The following is a 20,710-nucleotide window of genomic DNA, read 5'->3' on the forward strand; positions in this document are numbered from 1 at the left end:
AATCCAGTATCTGATATGTTTGATTACAATTCCTGAACTGTGATCAGTCACAGAAAACAGATATTTGCCTAGAAGTATGACTGAAGCCACCTTTTCTGCACTAAATCCGGGTTGTGTTTCACTCTGGTTATTGCCATATCAGAATTGTGATCAGCATTCTCCAAAATTGCCCTGTTGAATTAAGTAAGGGTTTTGGTAAACTCGAAGAACACCACAAGCAAAATCCCAAATGCGACTTACTGAGGAAGTTAGGGAAAATCAAGCTGACACCTGCCGACAGGGGTGGATGTGCAATAGGAAAGTTTGCATGGTATAGAAAACCAAAAACAGAAAATAAAATAAAGTTCTCTTTTTAATAATCAATGTTATGCATTTGTTTTACGTTCTTGATAGATACAGTAATCATGAATGTACATATGCACTATTAAAGGAGGGCCTAAAATAATGCAAATCCACACAACTGCATTTCCATAGAGTCCTCTTAAATATTTGTTTAGAATCCATGCAGTGGGAACCTGTGGAAAAAAGTCAAAAACAGCATTTGTCAAGAAGTATGGAAGATCTTCAGCTAGAAAAAAAGCCATTACTAAAAGTACATTAAAAGTAGACAATATTACAGGTAGATTATCTGAAGATCAAAATCTGCAGTCATAAATCATTGCAACATAAACTTCCATTTTGGCAATACTTTCTTCAGTTTTATAAGAATAAGTGGCCTTTAGCCCTACTCTCCAATACAATTACCATGCTGATTCTGCCTCATGGAATCACCACATTGACTGATTACATTTCTGTTCAAATGTCTATCTATATCAACCATGAATATACTCAGCGATGGAACATTGCAATCCTCTGCTTCAAAGGGCTGTCAAAGTTTTCCAACCCGTGTGAAGAAATTTAATTCTTCTCAAATCGTTCCACAATAGCAGTCACCTAATCTGAGATAGTGCCAATCAGTGGTGTACGATTCTGCAGAGAGGTCAGACTGGCAACACAAAACATTTCTGATGACCACTTACACAAGCATGGAATTCTGAACCTCGAGAGAGATCTTCATCTTTTTCGTACTCTGACACAGCAACATTAGACTAATGGAATTCTGAATCATACTATCAACATACTGCTATTTCCCAACAGTTATTTGGGAAATCTGCATGCTAAACCCATATCAATTTGGATCTAGTACACATTCAATGACTCATTTCAATAAAGAAGAATGGTTCCGAGAGAGATTAATAATTTTCCTGTGATTTAAATTTTATAAATTGTTTGAAATTTATTGTAATACTAAATTAATAGTATTTAAAGATCTTGAGCTTTCCTTAGGTCTTGGTTGTTTCATTTTTTTTAATGATGAAAGAACGAAGGAGGTTATAAAAAGAGGTGAACATTGCCTGGTCCATCACGGGTACTGACCTCACCATCAAAGGGATCTACTGGAGGCGCTGCCTCAAAAACAGCCAACGTCATCAAGAACACACACCGCCCTTGCCATGCTCTCATTTCACTCCTGGCATCGAGAAGAAGGTATATGAGCCTGAAAACTGTGACGCCCGGGTTCAGAAACAGCTTCTACCCAACAACCATCAGGCTATTGAACACTACGGACTCTAACTAAATTCTGAACTACCATTCTAAATACATTCAATACATTCTAAAGTATTCTGATGATAGTTTTAATATCTCTGTTGAGTAAATCATACAACCCTGAGCTGCACCAACATGGCGTAAACGAAGTGGTCGAGTGGCGTGATAATAATGCTCTTGAGATTAATACAAAGAAAACAGAAGAGATAGTATTTGGTTCACCATCTGACTCTCATATAGTTCCTCTTGTTATCCATAATGAAAAAATCAAGCAGATGAGTTCATTTAAATACTTGGGTGTGATGATAGACCATCTGCTATCCTGGAAAGACCACATTGAATCTGTCTACAAAAGGACAAAACAAAGAATTTATTTTCTCCGCCGCTTTAGGTGCTTTGGGGCGAGTAGACAAATTCTTCTTTTGTTCCTTACTTCAGTGATTATGAGTGTTCTTCAGTATTGTAATACTACATGGTACAAGTGTTTGTCCGCCACTTTAAAGTCAAAACTGCTCCACCAAATGAAAATCTGTTCAAAGATCATCCGTCAACCCCTTGAGAAACTCTATGAATCAGCCTACCACAATAACATGCTAAGGTTGGCCAACAACATTGTCTCTGACCCCAACCATGTCCTGAACAGTGAATACGAATTGTTACCATCAAATCGGAGGTACAGGGTACCAACATTTAATAAGGTTAGACTGAAGCACTCTTTTGTGCACCAGTCAATCCTGAAACTAAAAATAGAACTTAATCCCAGATCAAATGTACGTTGAAGGGTTTTGAGTGTGTCATCATTTGTGATTGTAATGTTATGGTGAATATATGTATCCTTATTTTTTGTCTCACATTCTTTGTCTTTGTTGATGTTGCAAGTGGAGCTGCTGAGATGCAAGAAAAATTGTAGACTTGATCTGACAATAAAGTATTATCGTATCATATATCATATTGTATCCCGTTCCCAGCTAACAATGGGCCATATGGACTCCACCCTGTAATCTGTTGGCGGCCCTAATTTGTTCTGGCTTACAGTTTATGTTTATCCCCCCTCCCCTCCAATTCTGCTTTCAGTCTGATGAAGGATTCCGACCAAATCGTCACCTATACTTTTTCTCCATAGATGCTGTCTGATCCGCTGAGTTACTCCAGCATTTTGTGTCTACCTTCAGTAACAACCGGCATCTGCAGTTCCTTCCTACACATTTTGCTGAACCATTGAATCAATTAGTTTCATCAAAGTAATTACATGGTTATTAAAACATTGTTTACACATGTCTGCTGTATTTCCAATATTTCCCTTTTCTTTCAACAGAGCATCATTGGCCACAATTACTGTAGGGTTTACTGTGATCGTGAAAATGCAGTACAAATGCAAATCATTATTTTTGCATTTGACTTATGATTATGTTTACCTGGACCCTTGGTGTGTGTGTTGGTGATAGGACTTTAGGTGTAATTTACTCAACGAGAAATAGCAAAACTGGAAGTTACTGATATTTACTAAAATAATGAATAATACGTAACAAAGATCACAAAAAAAGTTAAGTAGCCTTACCTGCAATATCATCTCCAGAAACATCCAGAAACGGAACATGCCAAGTGGCGCTGCAAGCAGATACTACATCCAAATAAAATGTATAACGTATAGTTATTTATTACATAAACGTGAAAGAATTCATTTATATTTTGTTTAGTTCAAAAACACATTTAGAAAGGTCTATTGACACTAAAGCCAGCAATTGCCAGGAGAAATAATCATATCAATTATAGTTCTTTATAGAGTCTCAAAAAAGATTTTTTTCCACTGAATCCTCATATTGTTAATTTTTGATGGAATGTTTTGCCATTTCTCGCTGAGCAAATTCATCTTCAATGATCTGCAGCTTCGGTCAACAAAACTGACTAAATGAGTAAAAGAACCAACAAATATTCTCATTCATTGCAATTAGGGTATTTTTATTCATGTGGGTTTAAGATGAAAGATATTCAAGGTTTAACAGCTAAAACATACATCGAACAGTTATTAGAGATAAATTAGAGGCCATATGCCGCTTAATCCTCCTTCATCACTGCACTCATCACAGAGTCACAGAACGGAGAGAACATAGAACTGTACAGCACAGGAATAGGCCCTTCGGCAACAATGTCTGCACCAAACATGATGCCACGATAAACCAATCTCATTTGCCTGCTCACGTCCCATATCCCTTAATTCTTTGCATATCCATGTACCTATCTAAAAACCCATTAAACACCACTATTGTATCTGCCTCCACCACCCTGTCAACATGGTCCAGGCACCCAATACCCTTTGTGCAAAAAGACCGTCCCACATATCTTTAAACTTTGCCCCTCTCACTTTAAAGCTATGCCCTCTAGTCTGACATTTCCACCCTGGGGAAAAATGTTCTGGCTGTCTACCCTATCTATGCCTCTCATAACTTTATATACTTCTATCAGGTCAACCTCTTCCCTCAACTCCGATGCTCCAGAGAAAACGATTCATGTCTGTTCAATCACTCCTTATAATTAATACCCTCTAATCCAGGCAGCATTCTGCTGGACCTCTACTGCACCTTTTCCAATGCCTTCACTAATCTTCCGGTAACAGGACGACCAGAACCACATGTAATACTCCAAATGTGGCCTGATCAAAGTGTTACAGAGCTGCATCACGACTTCTCGACCCATACTCATTGCCCCAACCAATAAAGGCAAACATACAATTATGCCTTCTTTACCATTTTACTTGAGTTGCCATTAGGGAGCTATGGACTTGGACCTCAAGATCTCTCAGTACATCAAAGCTGTTAATGGTTTTGTCTTTAACTGTATACTTTCTGCTTGCATTCCACCTCCTAACGTGCAACACCTCAAACTTGCTTGAACTAAACTCTGCTGTTTCTCTGCCATTTTCTGTAGGTGATCTATATCCCACTGTTACTTGGCAGCCTTCCTCACCATCTGCAACTCCAGTAATCTAGAAATTTGCAAACTTACTAACCAATCCATCTACATTAATGTCCAAGTCACTTATATATATATATATATATATCACAAACAGAGGTGGCAGCACAGATGCCAGTGGAGTTCCATTGGTCCCAGAAGAACACACTTCCCCCATAAGACTCTGTCTTCTATGAATAAGCCAGTTCTGAATCCATATGACCAAGTCACCATGAATCCCGTGCCTACACCATGGGGGGCTTTATCAAATGCCATACTAAAATCCATGTAGAGAATATCCACTGCCCTGCCCTCACTGATCATCTTTCTCATCTTAAAAAACATGATCAAATTAAAAAGACATGACCAGCCATGTACAAAGCTATGCTGACTGTCCCCAATTAGCCCATTCTTTTCCAAATGGGAGTAAATCCAATCTCAAAGAATCCTCTCCAATAGCTTTTCTAACACTGATGAGGGGCTTATCAGTCTATAATTCCTTGGATTCCCTCTAATTCTCAACTTAAACAAAGGAACAGCACTGGATGCTCTCCAGTTCTCTGGTCCTCGTGTATGACTAGAGTAGATACAAAGATCTTCATCAAAGCCCTTGCAATCTCCTCTCTTAATATCCTTGGATAGATCCCATCAGGCCCTAGGGATTTATCCATCTTGATGCTCTTCAAGACCCCCAACACCATCTCCTTGATCTCAAACTGCCCTTGCATATTAGTATTCTACACACTGATTTCACTATCCTCCATATCTTTCTCCTTGATGATTACATATGCAAAGTATTTGTTTAGTATTTCGTCTACTTCCTCAGAATCCAAGCACAAATTCCCTCCTCTACCCATGAGAGGTCCTACCTTCTCCCTGTTTATCCTTTTATTTTTAATGCAGATGTTAAAGACCTTGGGATTTTCTTTAATCATTGTGGTCTGAAAAAGGGTCTCGCCCCAACATGTCACCCATTCCTTCTATCCAGAGATGGTGCCTGTTCCGCTCCAGCATTATATGTCTATCTTTTGTCGAAGACAGTTCATGGCCTCTTCTAAGCATCTACTCGAGTTCTTTCCTGCTTGCTTTATGATCCTCAAATCTCCTGTACGGTTTCATCTTCTTAAACCTTACATATGCTTCCTTTTTCTTTTTGATGAGATTTACCTCTTTGTTCATCCAAGGTTTGTTTACCTTGACATCCTTATTCCTCCTAACTGGAACATGCCAGTTTTGTATTTTGATCAGCTGGCCTTTAAACAAGACCCACATACCAGATGTGGATTTATGCAATAACAACTGGTCCCAATTAATTGTTCCTTGCTCCTGCCTAACAATATTGTAATCTGCCTTAATCCAATTTAGTACCTTCTCCAAGGTCCAGACTCATTCCCATTCAAAACAATCTTAATATTTATGTTGCGGATTATGTTCACTATCCCAAAAATGTTTCTGGCCTGGCCAGGCTCAATTCCCAGTATCATCCCTCCTCAAGTTCAACTGTCCACAAACTGTTTTAGGAAACCCTCTTGCATACACCTAACGTATTCTGCCCCGTCTAAACCGTTAGCACTGTATTTCCCAGTCAATATTGGGGAAGTTAAAGTCATCAACTACGACAACCCTGTTGTTTTCATAAATTCATGTGATAGAATTAGGCAATTCGGCCCATCAAGTCTACTCCACCGTCCAATCATGGCTGATCTATCTCTCCCTCCTAACCCCATTCTCCTGCCTTCTCCCAATAATCCCTGATACCCGTACTAATCAATAATCTATCTATCTCTTTAAAAAAATATCCATTGACGGCCTCCACAGCCTGTGGCAACGAATTTCACAGATTCACCACCCTCTGACTAAAGAAATTCCTCCTCATCTCCTTCCTAATTGAACATTCTTTAATTCTGAGATTATGACCTCTGATCCTAGACTCTCCCATAAGTGGATACAGCCACTCCACATCCACTCTATCCAGGCCCCAGTTTTTGTATCATTCGGTGAACTGCCCAAATATCCGAGGCTATTGGGAGGCCTTTAGTAATAATCGCTTTAAAGTGATTGCACATTTCTTATTTTTGAGCTCCACCCTTTTGCCTCGGTAGACAAACCCTTCAGAATGTCCTCTCCGAGTGCCGCTGTGACATTCTCCCTGATTAGTAAAGTGACCGCACCACCTTTTTTACCTTCCCTCTATCACATCTGAAACATCGAAACCATGGAACGTTGAGCAGCCAGTCATATCCCTCTGGCACCCAAGGCTACATCCATTCTTCCAAACATGATCCAGGCTCGAAGTTCATCCACTTCACCCATGATACCCCTTGCATTGAAGTAAAGGCCATCAGTTTCACCAATGTTCATTAACCTTATTTGCCTGTCGTTCCTTCGAGACTTACCGATCCGAACCTTTACCTTCCCATCAGTCCTTCCATTTCCTGTTCTGCTTTTCCAGTTTCCTTAGTTTTTTCAAGAAATGTCATCAAGACATTCCAGGAGCAGTGTCTTGAATCTGCTGCCTAGATTTAATTGCCTCTCCAGTTTAATCCCTGCTGACTAGCACCAGTGAACATTCCTGAAAGGATCCAGTTCAAGTGCATCCTGTCACATCTGTCCCATAAGAGATCCCAATTATCCAAAAATGAGAATTCCCCATTCCTGCAATAACTTCTCAGTCATGCATTCATCCAAGATAGATACAAAAATGCTGGAGTAACTCAGGCAGCATCTCTGGATAGAAGGAATGGGTGAAGTTTCAGGTGGAGACCCTTCTTCAGACTGAGTCAGGAGAGAGGGAGATACAGAGATAAGGAAGTGTAAGGTGTGAAAACAAGACGAGTTAACCAGGGACCCTGACCGTTCCCTCCACAACTCCCTGATTAACTCAACCCTTCCCACCCAAACCACCCCCTCCCCAGGTACTTTCCCTGCAACCGCAAGAGATGTAATACCTGTCTCTATACCTCCCTCCTCGACTCCGTCCAAGGACCCCGACAATCTTTTCAAGTGAGGCAGAGGTTTACTTGTACCTCCTCCAACCTCATCTACTGTATCCGCTGTTGCAGGTGTGGACTCCTATATATCGGCGAGACCAAGCGCAGGCTCGGCGATTGTTTCATTGAATACCTCCGCTCAGTCCGCCTAAATCTACCTGATCTTCCGGTTGCTCAACATTTTAACTTCCCCTCCCATTCCCACAGTGACCTTTCTGTCCTGGGCCTCCTCCATTATCAGAGTGAGACCCAGTGGAAATTGGAGGAACAACACCTCTTATTTCGCTTGGAATATACACGCTTACACCCCAGCATTATGAATATTGACTTCTCTAACTTCAAGTAACCCTTGCTTTCCCTCTCTCTCTATCCCTCCCCCATTTCCCAGTTCTCCAACCTCTGACGGATTGTTTACATTTTGTTTGCTTTGTTGTTACCTTCTCCTAGCTAACAATGATATATTCTACATTTTCCTTGATCTCCACCCCCTTTGTCTTGTTTTCACGCCTTAAACTTCCTTATCTCTGTATCTTCCTCTCCCCTGACTTAATCTGAAGAAGGGTCTCGACCCGAAGCATTGCCCATTCCTTCTATCTAGAGATGCTGTCTGTCCCGCTGAGTTACTCCAGCATTTTGTGCCTATCTTTGGTTTAAACCAGCATCTGCAGTTCCTTCCTACAACATGCATTCATCTATCCCATCTTCCTTTTCCTATCCTCAATAGCACATTTAACTGGGAGTAATCTGGAGATCACTACCCTCGAGGTCCTGCTTATAAATCTTTTAGCCTAACTCTCTATATTCACCCCGCAGGACCTCCGATCTTGGACCCTGGCACTAGGGAGGCAAAAGACTATTCTATAGTCGGTGTTTGTTGCCACAGAATCCAGCACAAAATACGTATCCTAAACTGAGGGGCAGGATGCATTTCATAACCAGCCTTGGCTGCCATAAGTAGCATGATCCCATTTATTTGAACAGATCATTAATGTTGATTGAAAAGGTAAATGTACTCAGTGGTTTGTTTATTATGTTCCTTATGTATTAATTATTTTCTGGTGGTGTAAAGTATTATAAAATACTACTATCAAGACCTTCCAGGGACTGTGCCTAGAATCTGCTGCCTGAAGCCTAGGTTTAGGTTTATTGTTGGGAGCACTAACATGGCAGAACCGACACAGTCAACGGTAGGGCTCTGGGGAGTGTTGTAGAGTGCAGGTACATAGTTCGTTGAAAGTGGCATCTCCTGTAGATAGGATGATCAAAAAGGCTTTTGGCACATGGGCCTTCATCAGTCAGAGCATTGAATATAGAAGTTGGGAGGTCATGTTACGGTTGTATAGGACATTGGTGAGGCTGCATTTAGAATGTTGTGTTCAGTTTTGAGCACCATGTTGTAGGAAAGATATAGTCAAGCTGGAAAGGGTGCAGGGAAGATTTACGAGGATGTTGCCAGGACTCGAGGGCCTGAGCTATAGAGAAAGGTTAAGCGGGCTGGAGCTCTATTCCTTGGAGTGCAGGAGGATGAGCGGTGATCTTACAGAGGTGCACATCATGAGAGGTGCAGCGTCTCTTGCCCAGAATAGGGGAATCGAGAACCAGAGGACATAGGTATAAGGTGAGGGGGGAAACCCGAGGGGTAACTTTATCAATGTCCGCAATACGTTCAGAGGGGAATCAGATAGTACCCTAGCGTATGGAATGCCCATTCAGAAGCCTGATAACAGAGGGGAAGAAGCTGTTCCTGTGTCTGGTGATGCACATTTTCAAATGTTTTCCTGACGGAAGCAGGGAGAAGAAGAAATGACAGCGTGGGACAAATCTTTGATTATGTTGGTCGCTTTTCTGAGGCAGTGTGAAGTGTAGATGGATGAGTAATAGGAACTGTGATTCTTGGATAATAGTATCTTTGTTAGGATAGGGCTCAATTTTCAAGAATAGATGGATCTGAAATTCATGTGGCATCAAATGAAGCTAGGTTGTAAGAATGTAATGTTCTGCTCTAAGGTTAATATAAAAAAAATACTGTAATATTTTACCGAAAAGCATGATTGTTGTTTACCATTCTGAGGGATCATCCAGTGAGGCTATGTGCGTGCAACTGAGAAATACTAATAGGGTGTTCACTCCAAAGGGATTATACTATAGGCATCCAAGAGTCAGTGGGAATTAGAGAAATAAATTTTAGGGAGATCACAAACAGCTGCAAGAAAAATGTTGATAACTGTGGGAGATTTTAACTTTCCAAATACAAATGGGATCAAGTGTATTGTAAGACATTGTGGGAAGATAGAGAAGTAATTGTGGTGCCACAAGCAGAGGTATTTGTATCAACGATAAGAACAGTTAAGATGCCGGAAGGTGGCTAATGTTCTACCTCTATGTAAGAAAGGCAAGGAAAAGCTTGGGAACTATAAACTGGTGAACTCAACATCAGTAATGGGTAAGTTGTTGGAGGCAAATCTGAGAGAGAAGATATACAAGCATTTGGAAAGGCAAGGTCGATTAGGGATAGTCTTCATGGCTTTCTGTATGCGCCAGCGCTGCCGTCGCAGCTGCGGCTTGCCTGCAGTCCGTCTGTCCTTTGTGTTTTTTGTTGTTTTTGTCTGAATTGTAGTTTTAATATGGTTTAGTGTCTGTATGTTATGTTTGGGGGGGGGGGGGGGGGGTGGGAGGGAACGGGAACTGTAAAATTCTCTCTCCCGAACGGAGACGCGACCTTTGTTTCTGTGTCGTGTCTCCGTTCCCGTTGCGGCCTACCACCGGCCATGCACCTGGGACCACCTGGGGCTCTGGTTCGCAGAGCCAGTGGCCTGGACTCAGCACCTGCGGCGCTGGCTGCCTGCGGATGCTGCGGGAGCGGCTGCGACTCGTCTCCGGAGTGGGCCGCGTGGACGTCGGAAGCCCGCAGGCCCCTGGGTGGGGGCCGACATCGGGAGCTCCGGCAGCGGCAGCGTGTTCGCCCTCCCCGAATCGCGGGGCTTGGGTCGGCCCGCCGCGGACCTTTCACCATCCGGCGCGGCCTGGAATAGGTCGCGGGATTTTCACCGCCCAGCGGGGGCTTCAATGTCAGGAGCCCCGACCGCCCCGACGTGGCAACGACAACAGCCTGACCTCGGGACAAGACGGCAGGGGAAGAGAAAAGACATTGTGGCCTTCCATCACAGTGAGGAGGGACTAGAGGAGACTCACTGTGATGGATGTTTCTTTTTGTTTGGTGTTAGTTTGTGATTGTATGTGTTATTGCATTTTTATTGATTATTCTTATTGGTCTTATTGTTCAACTGCGGGTAATGTGACAAATAATTGACTATTGACTATTGACATATTGATGGGAAATCATGTCTCACAAATTTAACAAGTTTTTGAAGAGGTGACCAAGAAAATGAATAAGGGAAATACAATACATGTTTTCTCCATAAACCTTAGCAATGCATTTGACTGGTACCTCATGGACCGGATGGTAGACCGGTCTGGAAATTTGGATTAGATGGGATCCAGGATCTATTAGCCAATTGGACACAAAAATGGCTTGAAGGGAGGAGACAGAGGGTGACTCTTTTTACTGCATAGAATGGGAGGGCGAGGTGTGAACTTATATAGGCTTATGAAAAGTCATCGTGAAGAGCCACCGTTTTTTCCCCTGGATGGGATAGTTTGAAACTAGAGCACGTAGGTTTAAGGAGAGAGGGAAAAGATTTAAACAGGACCTGAGAGTCACATTTTTCCACACAGTGATGGGTATGTGGAATGAGTGGTCAGAGCAAGTGATAGAGGTGGGTACAATGATGACATTTAAAAGACACTTGGACCGGTACGTTGATAGGAAAGAGTTAGAGGGATAGGGGTCAGGCAAGGCAAGTGAGACTTGTTCAGTTAGGCAATTTGGTTGGCTTGGAGGAGTTGGGTCAAATGGCCTGTTTGCATATTGTATAGCTCTATGACTGTTTATTTGTTCAATATCACCGATCATTTACAGGAGTTTCCTAAATACAACTTGGTTGCCATGTTTTCTGTACTAAACAGGAGCTATATTCAAAAGTACTTCATTTATTGAGTTGTACCTTGGCACATCCTGAGATCACGAATGGTGCGATGTAAATGCAACACTTTGTTCTATCTTGGTGTTCTTTGTCAGGACTGCTAATGTCGGCACTGGGAAGTTAAAGCCTCACAAGTCATCTGGTAATTTTCTCATCCATTCATAGTGGATAAATTGGAAGGACTGTTGATTAGAGGCCAAGAATAGATCAAAAGAAAGATGGCCTAAACATTATGCCCCTTCACTAACCCTGTGCATCTGTTTTCATTTACCTCATGGTATAATGTTGATATTAGGAATACTGAGGCTTGTCCTTCCCATTTTGAATAACCATTCTCAACCAGTGGTCTATAAATATGTCTGTTGAATAACAAAAAGAATAATCATTGTTGTAGCAAACTACTTTGCACCAAATGTTACAATTATCAGCTTGTTACTTAATAGTATTTAATTTTTAATGTAAGTGGAACCTTACACCTACCAAAAATAAGACTACATGCTTATTGTCCAACGTCACTGCAAATTATAATTGGCATGATTGTTGGATAATGATTAACTAACTCCATCAGTATTCTGAAGGAGAGATTCAAAATGTTTGATTATTTATCCATGGTACAACCTTCTTCCTTCTCTGAACATAAGCTTTCCATCAACGTATAGAAAATTATGATTTAATAAATTGGATCATTCTTGTAAGTGTGTTGTGCTTGAGATAGCCCCAAAAGATATAAAATGAATGGTAGCCTGCAGACAAAAACAGTTTTAGTAAAGACATTTCAAAAGATATTTGGACAGAAACATGGTTGGGAAAGGGTTAAAGGGATATGTGCCAAATGCAGGAAAATGGGACTTGCTTAGTTTGTGCATCTTGGTCGGCATGGAAAAGTTGGTCTGCTTCCGTGCTGTATACTCTGTGGCACGAGAAGAAACTAAGTAAAGACAAAGAGCTATATAGGAAAGAAATTGCTAAAAACTCGAGTTAGTTTCGGGCAAGAAACAGGCATTCTATGAAGGAAAAGGCTATTTTTACAGAAGATCAAAAGAATCAGAATGGTTATAGGACAGAAGTCATTCATCTCAACATGTTTATTAGTTACGCCAGCACTTTGCGTTCTACGTAAAATTCTAGCATTTGCAGTTCCCTTTGTCTCAAAGTTGTAATGAAGCTTTATACAACACTGGTTTTGTTCAACTGCAGTATAGTGTTCAGTTTGGGCACTACACAATATTTAAAATGGATACAGAAGAGTTTTACCAAAATGATTTCATAGATGAAATAATTTACTTAGGTGGATTGTCTGTAGAGTTTGGCTGTTCTCTATAAGACAGAGGAGTGGCCTGGAAACCTTATTGATGTATTTCAAATTACAAAAGATTAGGTAGTGATAAGAGTTTTCCATTAACATGAAAATCAAGAACTGGGGTACACAGAATGAATGCCACCGGTAAATTAACCAAAAATGACACGAGGGTAAATTTCTTTAGGTTGCAAGTAGTTAGGATCTGGAATAATAGCGAAGCTGGAACAATATTAAAGATGGATTCAATTGCTGTATCCAAAAGGGAATTGGAAAAGTATCTGAAAAATGGTGCAGTGCTTTGGGGGTCTGTGGGGAAGTGGGACTTGCGAGGTTGTTTACATATTGCTGATAAGGACATAATGGGCTGAATGCGCTCTTTTCATGCAATAACATTCTGTAATTCTATAATTTCCACTCTCTCTTCACTTATTTCTCCTCAGGTCACTTTGTTCTTTTGGATCTTACCTTTCAGGTGCTTGTAAATCTATTTTTTTCTTCATTTAAGCAAGAGGAAGTTTTGAATATTAGAAGACCTTGCATTTATAGTTGATTAGATCTTGGATCTCCTGGTTTAAAAGTCAAAACTTTTTTTCTCTCAGTTATTTCGGCCGATTTCGGTAAAAACGCTGAACCGTAGCGCCACGATTTTTGCACCGCGTTAATCACCACGCTGAACGCTGCTGGAAAATGATTTTTTTTATTTGATTCGGTCGTGTATTTTTTAAGTTACGGAGGTTTTAGTAAAAAAAAAAGATTCCAGCCGTTTTTTCCATTGCCTTCAGCGTGTGACGTCAAAATGCCCATGTGACAAGAGCTCGCCCTTGTAACAATGATGCTAAGAGTGTGTCTGGGGGAGAGAAAATGGGGGGGGGGTCTGAGAATGGGGACTGGGGAGTGGGACAACAGGGGTCGTGCGGAGGGGACTTGGTGGTGGGGGAAAGAGGGGTACTGGGAAAAGGGGAGGTCCCCCTCCCTCCCCTCTCCCCCCTCCTCACCTCCCCCCTTCCCCCCCCCTCTCTCCCTCCCCCCTCCACACCTCCCCCCCCACACCTCCCCCCATCTCTCCTCACCCTCCCCCCCTCCCTCCCTCCTCCACACCTCCCTCCCTGGTGTGGGGAGAGTAAGAGTGGGGCTGGGGGAGGAGAGAATGGGGGGTGTGGGGACGGGCCCAACGGGAAAGGGAGGTCCCCCTCCCTCTCCCCCCTCCCTCCCCCCTCTCCCCACCCTCTCTCCCCCCCTCCCACCCCCTCCACACCTCCCCCCCCTCTCTCCTCACCCTCCCCCCCTCAATCCCTCCACACCTCCCTCCCTGGTGTGGGGAGAGTAAGAGTGGGGCTGGGGGAGGAGAGAATGGGGGGTGTGGGAACGGGCCCAACGGGCCCGCTTTGCTAGTTCTCAATAAAATTGGCCCTGGTGTTTTCAGGAAGAGAAGCTAATGGTTTGACCATAATACTGTACGAACATAACCAGCCAAGCAACTTCTCCCCAGATTTAGGGGGTCACACTGTCAGAGAGGACTGTGGACTTCAATCACGCATTGGTTGCCTTACATATTCAACGTTCCTCTCCTCTGAGACATCTTGTCCAAGTGTTGGATCGCCCCATTGATCTCCTCCATTGATTGGGGCTCCCTTATGTCAAATCTTCCTTAAACTAATAATACAAATTCTCGTGGTAATGTTAAGACATAATGATCATTACTCAGGAAGAAGTAGTAAAGTTGTAGGGTAAACTTCCTTCTGATTATGCCTGTCTATATAGGTAACATTATTTACGCAAATGCACGTGTATAATTTGGCTTAATGCTCTGGGATATCACTAAATGCCTTTAAATAAAGTTTAGAAAGTACAACCTTTTTTTTCAGAGTAATATGCAGATAATCTAGGATTAAATTTAAATGTAGTGGTGACAGGCCATTTCAATATTGGAAAGTGGTGCATGAGGTAAGATTTAATACTGAATTTTGCCAAAATGTAGATGTGTATTAGGGGAAATAATTTTATTACTTATATAGACAGGCATAATAAAAAGGAAATCCACCATAAAACTTTATTGCTTCTTCCCCGGTAACGATCATTATGTTGTAATACTGTATTTCCACTAGAATTTGTATTATTATATTCATAAGTCCTAGGAGCTGAATTAGGCCATTCGACCCATCAAGTCTACTCCGCCATTCAATGATGGCTGATCTATTTTTCTCTCTCAACCCGATTCTCATGGCTTCCCCCATAACCCCTGACATCCATCCTTTTATTCTGAGCCTATGGCCTCAGGTCCTAGACTCTCCCACTAGCAGAAACATCCTCCCTGCATCCACTCTACCCAGGCCTTTCACTGTTCGACAAGTTTCAATGAGGTTCCCCATCATTCTTCTAAACTCCAGCAAGTACAGGCCCAGTGCAGTCAAACGCTCACCATATGTTAACCTAATCATCCCTGAGATCATTCTCATAAACCTCCTCTGGACCCTCTCCGATGCTAGCATATTCTTCCATATGGGTCCAAAACTCCAAATACTCATAATGCTCCAAATATGGTCTGACCAGTGCCTTGTGAAGTCTCAGTATTAGTACATTTAGTACTTTTACATTTATTAATTATTACATCCATTAGTACATTTTAAGGGAACTATAACAAAAGGGAGGAAATGGAACCCCAATCAATGAAGAAAATAGATCGGGCAAGCCAAAAACTTGGTCAGGGAATCTCAGATAAGTTATTAAACAGAGTCTCAACTAGGATGCATGGATCTATATGGTGTTAAAAGAAAGTTCTACTGAGGAACTAGTTAAAATTATCTTTTTAAAAGGTCACCTGAAACTTGTTGTTTAACTAATTTTCTGCTTAAGGGATCTTGCTGCAGAGAAATTGGTTCATTCCTTGTCTATTTAAATACTAAGATTGCACTTTGAAAGCAATTAATTGCATGTATAAATTTTGGACAATCCTAAGGATGAGATAAGATAAAGTATAATTCTTATTTCTGCAATCAAAATGAATATGCTGTGGCCATTCAAAATTTCATACATGAGAGCTCTGACTGACAGTGACTTTCAGGTAAGTTGAAACTATAAGCGAGCAAAATTCAGTTTTAGATCTTACCTCATGCACCAGTTGTGAAAAATAATATTTGAATTTGACCAGAAGTAAATGAGGGTCTCTGAGTTCCTGCACAGAATATAAAAGTTTTGAAAGCTTCAATTTTACCTTGACATGAGAAGAATTTCTGTTACTATTCACAAAGGAAGACTTTGAGGTTACTATGAGATAAATAGTACATTTCAGAAAATCATATATTGACCATAGGAAATGCAAAATGAATTAAGGACTTATCCAACAATAATCTGTTGAGTAAACCCATATCATACATATTTTCAGGTTTATCACAGGGGTGCGATTTTCTAAAGATCAATGTCTCTTTTCAAATGAAACATGCACTTTTCTTAGAGCATGGGTTGAATACTTCTCATTATGGTGGATGATAGATATTACAAATTAAGCTATTACAAATGACAGTTGAGTAAATGACATAGGGGCATGATGGAGTCGCACACAAGAACGTAATGTAATGCAGTAGGAATAAAGCAGAAAAAAACACAATATGGAAAACTTACTTGTACCTTTTAGGTATACTGGATTGAGACACGACCAGCAGCTAAATTTGAGATTCCTAGGCTGAGAAATTTGAGGGTAGGATTGGATTATGGAGGACGTAAGATGGGGTTGTGCTGCCAGATGATGGTAGCTGGAGGGAGATAAAAAGAAAAAGGGAATGGATAGAGAAGCTTGGTGAGGCTGCATTTATAGTATTGTGTTCAGTTCTGGGCACCATGTCATTGGAAAGATGTTGTCAAGCTGGAAGGGGACAGAGAAGATTTACGAGGATGTTGCTAGGAGTAGAGAGTCGGAGCTATAGGGACTATACTCCTTGGAGCACAGGAGGATGAGGGGTGATCTTATAGTGGTGTATAAAATCATGAGAGGAATGGATCGGGGAGATGCACAGTCTCTTGACCAGAGTAGGTGAATCGAGGGCCAGAGAACATAGGTTTATGGTGAAGGGGAAAAGATTTAATAGGAATCTGAGGGGTAACTTTTTCACACAAAGGGTGGTGGGTGTATGGAACAAGCTGCCAGAGGAGGTAGTTGAGGCAGGGACTATCCAAACATTTAAGAAACAGTTAGACAGATACATGGATATGGACCAAATGCAGGCAGATGGGACTAGTGTAGCTGGGACATGTTGGCTGGTGTGGGCAAGTTGAGCCGAAGGGCCTGTTTCCACGGTGTATCACTCTATGACTCTATGGTTCTGCAAGAGAGATGAGAGGAGGCCGAGCCTCTGGGCCTGGGGTAGACGGCCTCAAATTGCAGTAATCTGATTGGGTGAAATGGTCAGGGCTGGTTGGCTGATAGGCAACAGCTGGACTACTAGTGACTGGCAGGAATGGACATAAGCATCATGCTCTATGGAACAAGTGGCATTTATCTGGATTGTACTTCAGCAATTCTAATGATTAGCTGAAGTTCAGTTAGGTGGACTGATACAAAGCCCTGGAATTTTCTTTGAAATGTATCCAGAATCACAATGAGATTCCCCTGCATCAATCAGGCCTTTGATGTGTGTTGTTGTGTTGCAATGAAAGCTTTGGTATTGGCCAGCAGACTCTCCCCAAGTTGAGTACCACAGCTGCGCAAAAGGAAATCACCACACATATGATTATTTTAAAGGATAGGGGCCAAAATTGTGTGCAAAGTCCTTTTTCAATGTTGACACCAGACTCCACTATGCTCCTTGAATTTATGTGTTGGATTTCTCGCTGGTTGGATTTCTGTTATTTCCCCCAAGAACATAAATTCTGTGCAGCAGAACTAATGCGCAATCTCGCTCTCCAGCACACTATCTTTTTACTCTGTGCACTTAAAGTTGCCTCATTGTGTTCAGATCCCTCCTCTACCAGGCTCTGCATTATGAGATATCAATTTCTGTGCTGATTTCTCCAAAAGTAAGACCAGGATATAATGTGGCTTCATCTTCCATTTTTTTACTTTATAGCTGAGAAGATTCCAGTATTTTGGCAGAAAAATGAAAAAGAAACTAAGGTTGAATGTCTAGAGGAGGGAAGTGATAAGTGTGTGCTTATACCCTCAGCAAACTGAATCAGAAGATTCTGAGTGAAAAGGGAAGAGATGCAGAAAACCCATCATTGAACATAATCCCAACCAGCAGCCTCAGTGGTACCTGTTTTCATCATGATTCGCATTTTCTTCTCCAAGGGGAGGAATCGGGTGCCAGTGCCTGTCCTATACAATACATTACAAAATGCATGGGAAATTGGTTTTGTCCTTCTACAGCACTTTTTTTTAACACCAAATAAGAATGAAATTTGCCAATAAATGTTCCGTGAATATCTTTTGTGTGAATTCATCATTGTATTTGCATGCGAGTTGTTACTGTGAGGCTCTCCCACATGCTAATTGTGTAATCAAAGGTATCACAAAATGCTGGAGTAACTCAGCAGGTCAGGCAGCATCTAGGAGAGAGGGAATGGGTGACGTGAAGGCAGTGAAGAAAGCCAATGGAATGTTAGCCTTCATAACAAGAGGAGTTGAGTATAGGAGCAAAGAGGTCCTTCTGCAGTTGTACAGGACCTTATTGAGACCGCACCTGGAGTACTGTGTGCAGTTTTGGTCTCCAAATTTGAGGAAGGATATTCTTGCTATTGAGGGCGTGCAGCGTAGGTTTACTAGGTTAATTCCCGGAATGGCGGGACTGTCATATGTTGAAAGACTGGAGTGACTAGGCTTGTGTACACTGGAATTTAGAAGGATGAGAGGAGATCTTATCGAAACGTATAAGATTATTAAGGGGTTGGACACGTTAGAGGCAGGAAACATGTTCCCAATGTTGGGGGAGTCCAGAACAAGGGGCCACAGTTTAAGAATAAGGGGTAGGCCATTTAGAACTGAGATGAGGAAAAACCTTTTCAGTCTGAGAGTTGTGAATCTGTGGAATTCTCTGCCTCAGAAGGCAGTGGAGGCCAATTCTCTGAATGCATTCAAGAGAGAGCTAGATAGAGCTCATAAGGATAGCAGAGTCAGGGGGTATGGGGATAAGGCAGGAACGGGGTACTGATTGAGAATGATCAGCCATAATCACATTGAATGGCGGTGCTGGCTCGAAGGGCCGAATGGCCTCCTCCTGCACCTATTGTCTATTGACTTTTCGGGGTGAGGTAAGACCTCAAAAGGGTTGAGTACTAATTGATAGATTCTTCAAAGAGAGTAATTGAGTGCAATGAATTGAGCATTAGATAAATATTGTAGTGCATTCAGTAGAGATGTAGCATTTGCTGACTAATGTTAACAACTCATATTTTATGGAAACGTTTTCATGGATTGTTTTTCATCTCTTGAAATATCACTTGTCATTTACATCTGCAGCTCCTTCTGCTCAATCTCATGGGTACATATCTAAAGGCTCTTCTTACCTTCTGTGGCTTTAGTATCTAACTCATCATGTCTTGGATTAAGAGTTCCAGCAAATTATTAAAAAGCACTCATGATGCATGCTCCCTTGTATCTGCAACCATTGTTAAAAGTATCAAAGCATATATTTACTTTTCAAATGGCTCCTACAAACACAATGCACCTCCTATTCAAGAAATTCAGACTGCTGTTAAGCAGTGATGGCCATTTATGACACCAGGCTTCCAATGAAGCATGCAAATTAAAAACAGCAGAGGTTTGACTGGCAGCCTGAAGCAATCAGACACCACAAATTTAACCCACTGCCTGAAACATAATGAACATGTTAATCAGAGCTCCCCATACCCATTTTCAGTAAATTTAACAATTCTTAAGAAGCAAAAATTTAAGTCTAAAGAATTAAGTCTCATTTGTTAATTAGTGACTAATATTTACTTATGTCGATTTTTTACTCCCAATATTTTCCTCTCTCACTTTCTGCAGTATGTTTTGACTTTGTGCTGAAAATGGATGTCAGAGGGATTGGGAAGAACAAAGGAGGACCCAGCGTGGGGAACTGCCGTGGGGGGGGGGGGGGGGGGACAAGGATGGACCTGGCGCGAGATACTTTGTAACTTTGTCGGCATCCTTTCTATGGTGACTATTTGAGTATATTGCATAACCTGGGTATGCAAGCAAAGAACTTCACTGTGACTTGTCACATGTGGCAATAAAATATTCAATGCAATTGAATGCTTCAAATGCAATCTGAGAAAATGGCCCACACGAGGTTACCAGTTAATATAGAATTGTAAACATTTTACAAAACCACCTAATCGCATTCTGAAATGCCAAAGGTAAACTTTTTCTTCAATTTAAACAGTATTTGGTAATTCCTCTTCACACAGGATGTTTTGTGTGACGAGACACCTACCACCAATCTCGATAAAACCTCCGATCTCCAAATCGCATCACCTCAGCAAGAAGGTTCAAAGTTGAGTGAAAGAAGCCATGGAAAAATATGAGCCACATGAAGTGATTTGGTATCTGCGGAAGGAACCAAATATCAATTAATATCCCTAAATTAACAATTGTGTAATTATCACTGTAGATCAATTTTGGACCAGAATATATGATCCACCAACCAGCAGACAGAGTTGTAACTGTCTAATGGTTTTTTCCTCAGAAGATGGGCCGAATGACTGAATTACTTCCAAGTTGGCATTCTTCTGACCACCTGCTCATTGGTTCCTTACCATGCCATTGGGAATATGTTATTTGCTCTTCATTGTGCATCAGGTGACCTCTGCTGGCACTGATCCATGATCTGCCAGGATTGCTTTGCCAAACATGCAGTGCTGAATGAACA

At 41.5% G+C, this 20,710-nt stretch overlaps 1 protein-coding gene across 1 annotated transcript in view; it reads right to left on the reverse strand.

Moving 5' to 3' along the window:
* Positions 1–349: 349 nt before the first annotated feature.
* Positions 350–20,710, reverse strand: part of LOC144594273 (diacylglycerol O-acyltransferase 1-like) — a 68,676-nt gene continuing 48,315 nt past the window's right edge. The window contains exons 13-17 of the mRNA XM_078400542.1: positions 20,276–20,388; positions 15,976–16,041; positions 11,841–11,928; positions 3,146–3,208; positions 350–515 (exon numbers count right to left, since the gene is read on the reverse strand). Of these exons, the coding sequence (XP_078256668.1) occupies positions 366–515; positions 3,146–3,208; positions 11,841–11,928; positions 15,976–16,041; positions 20,276–20,388 (480 nt within the window). The 3' untranslated portion in view covers positions 350–365. The remainder of the gene's footprint in view (positions 516–3,145; positions 3,209–11,840; positions 11,929–15,975; positions 16,042–20,275; positions 20,389–20,710) is intronic.

Source organism: Rhinoraja longicauda, chromosome 6 (assembly GCF_053455715.1).
Source record: "Rhinoraja longicauda isolate Sanriku21f chromosome 6, sRhiLon1.1, whole genome shotgun sequence".
Classification (NCBI taxonomy): Eukaryota; Metazoa; Chordata; class Chondrichthyes; order Rajiformes; family Arhynchobatidae; genus Rhinoraja; species Rhinoraja longicauda.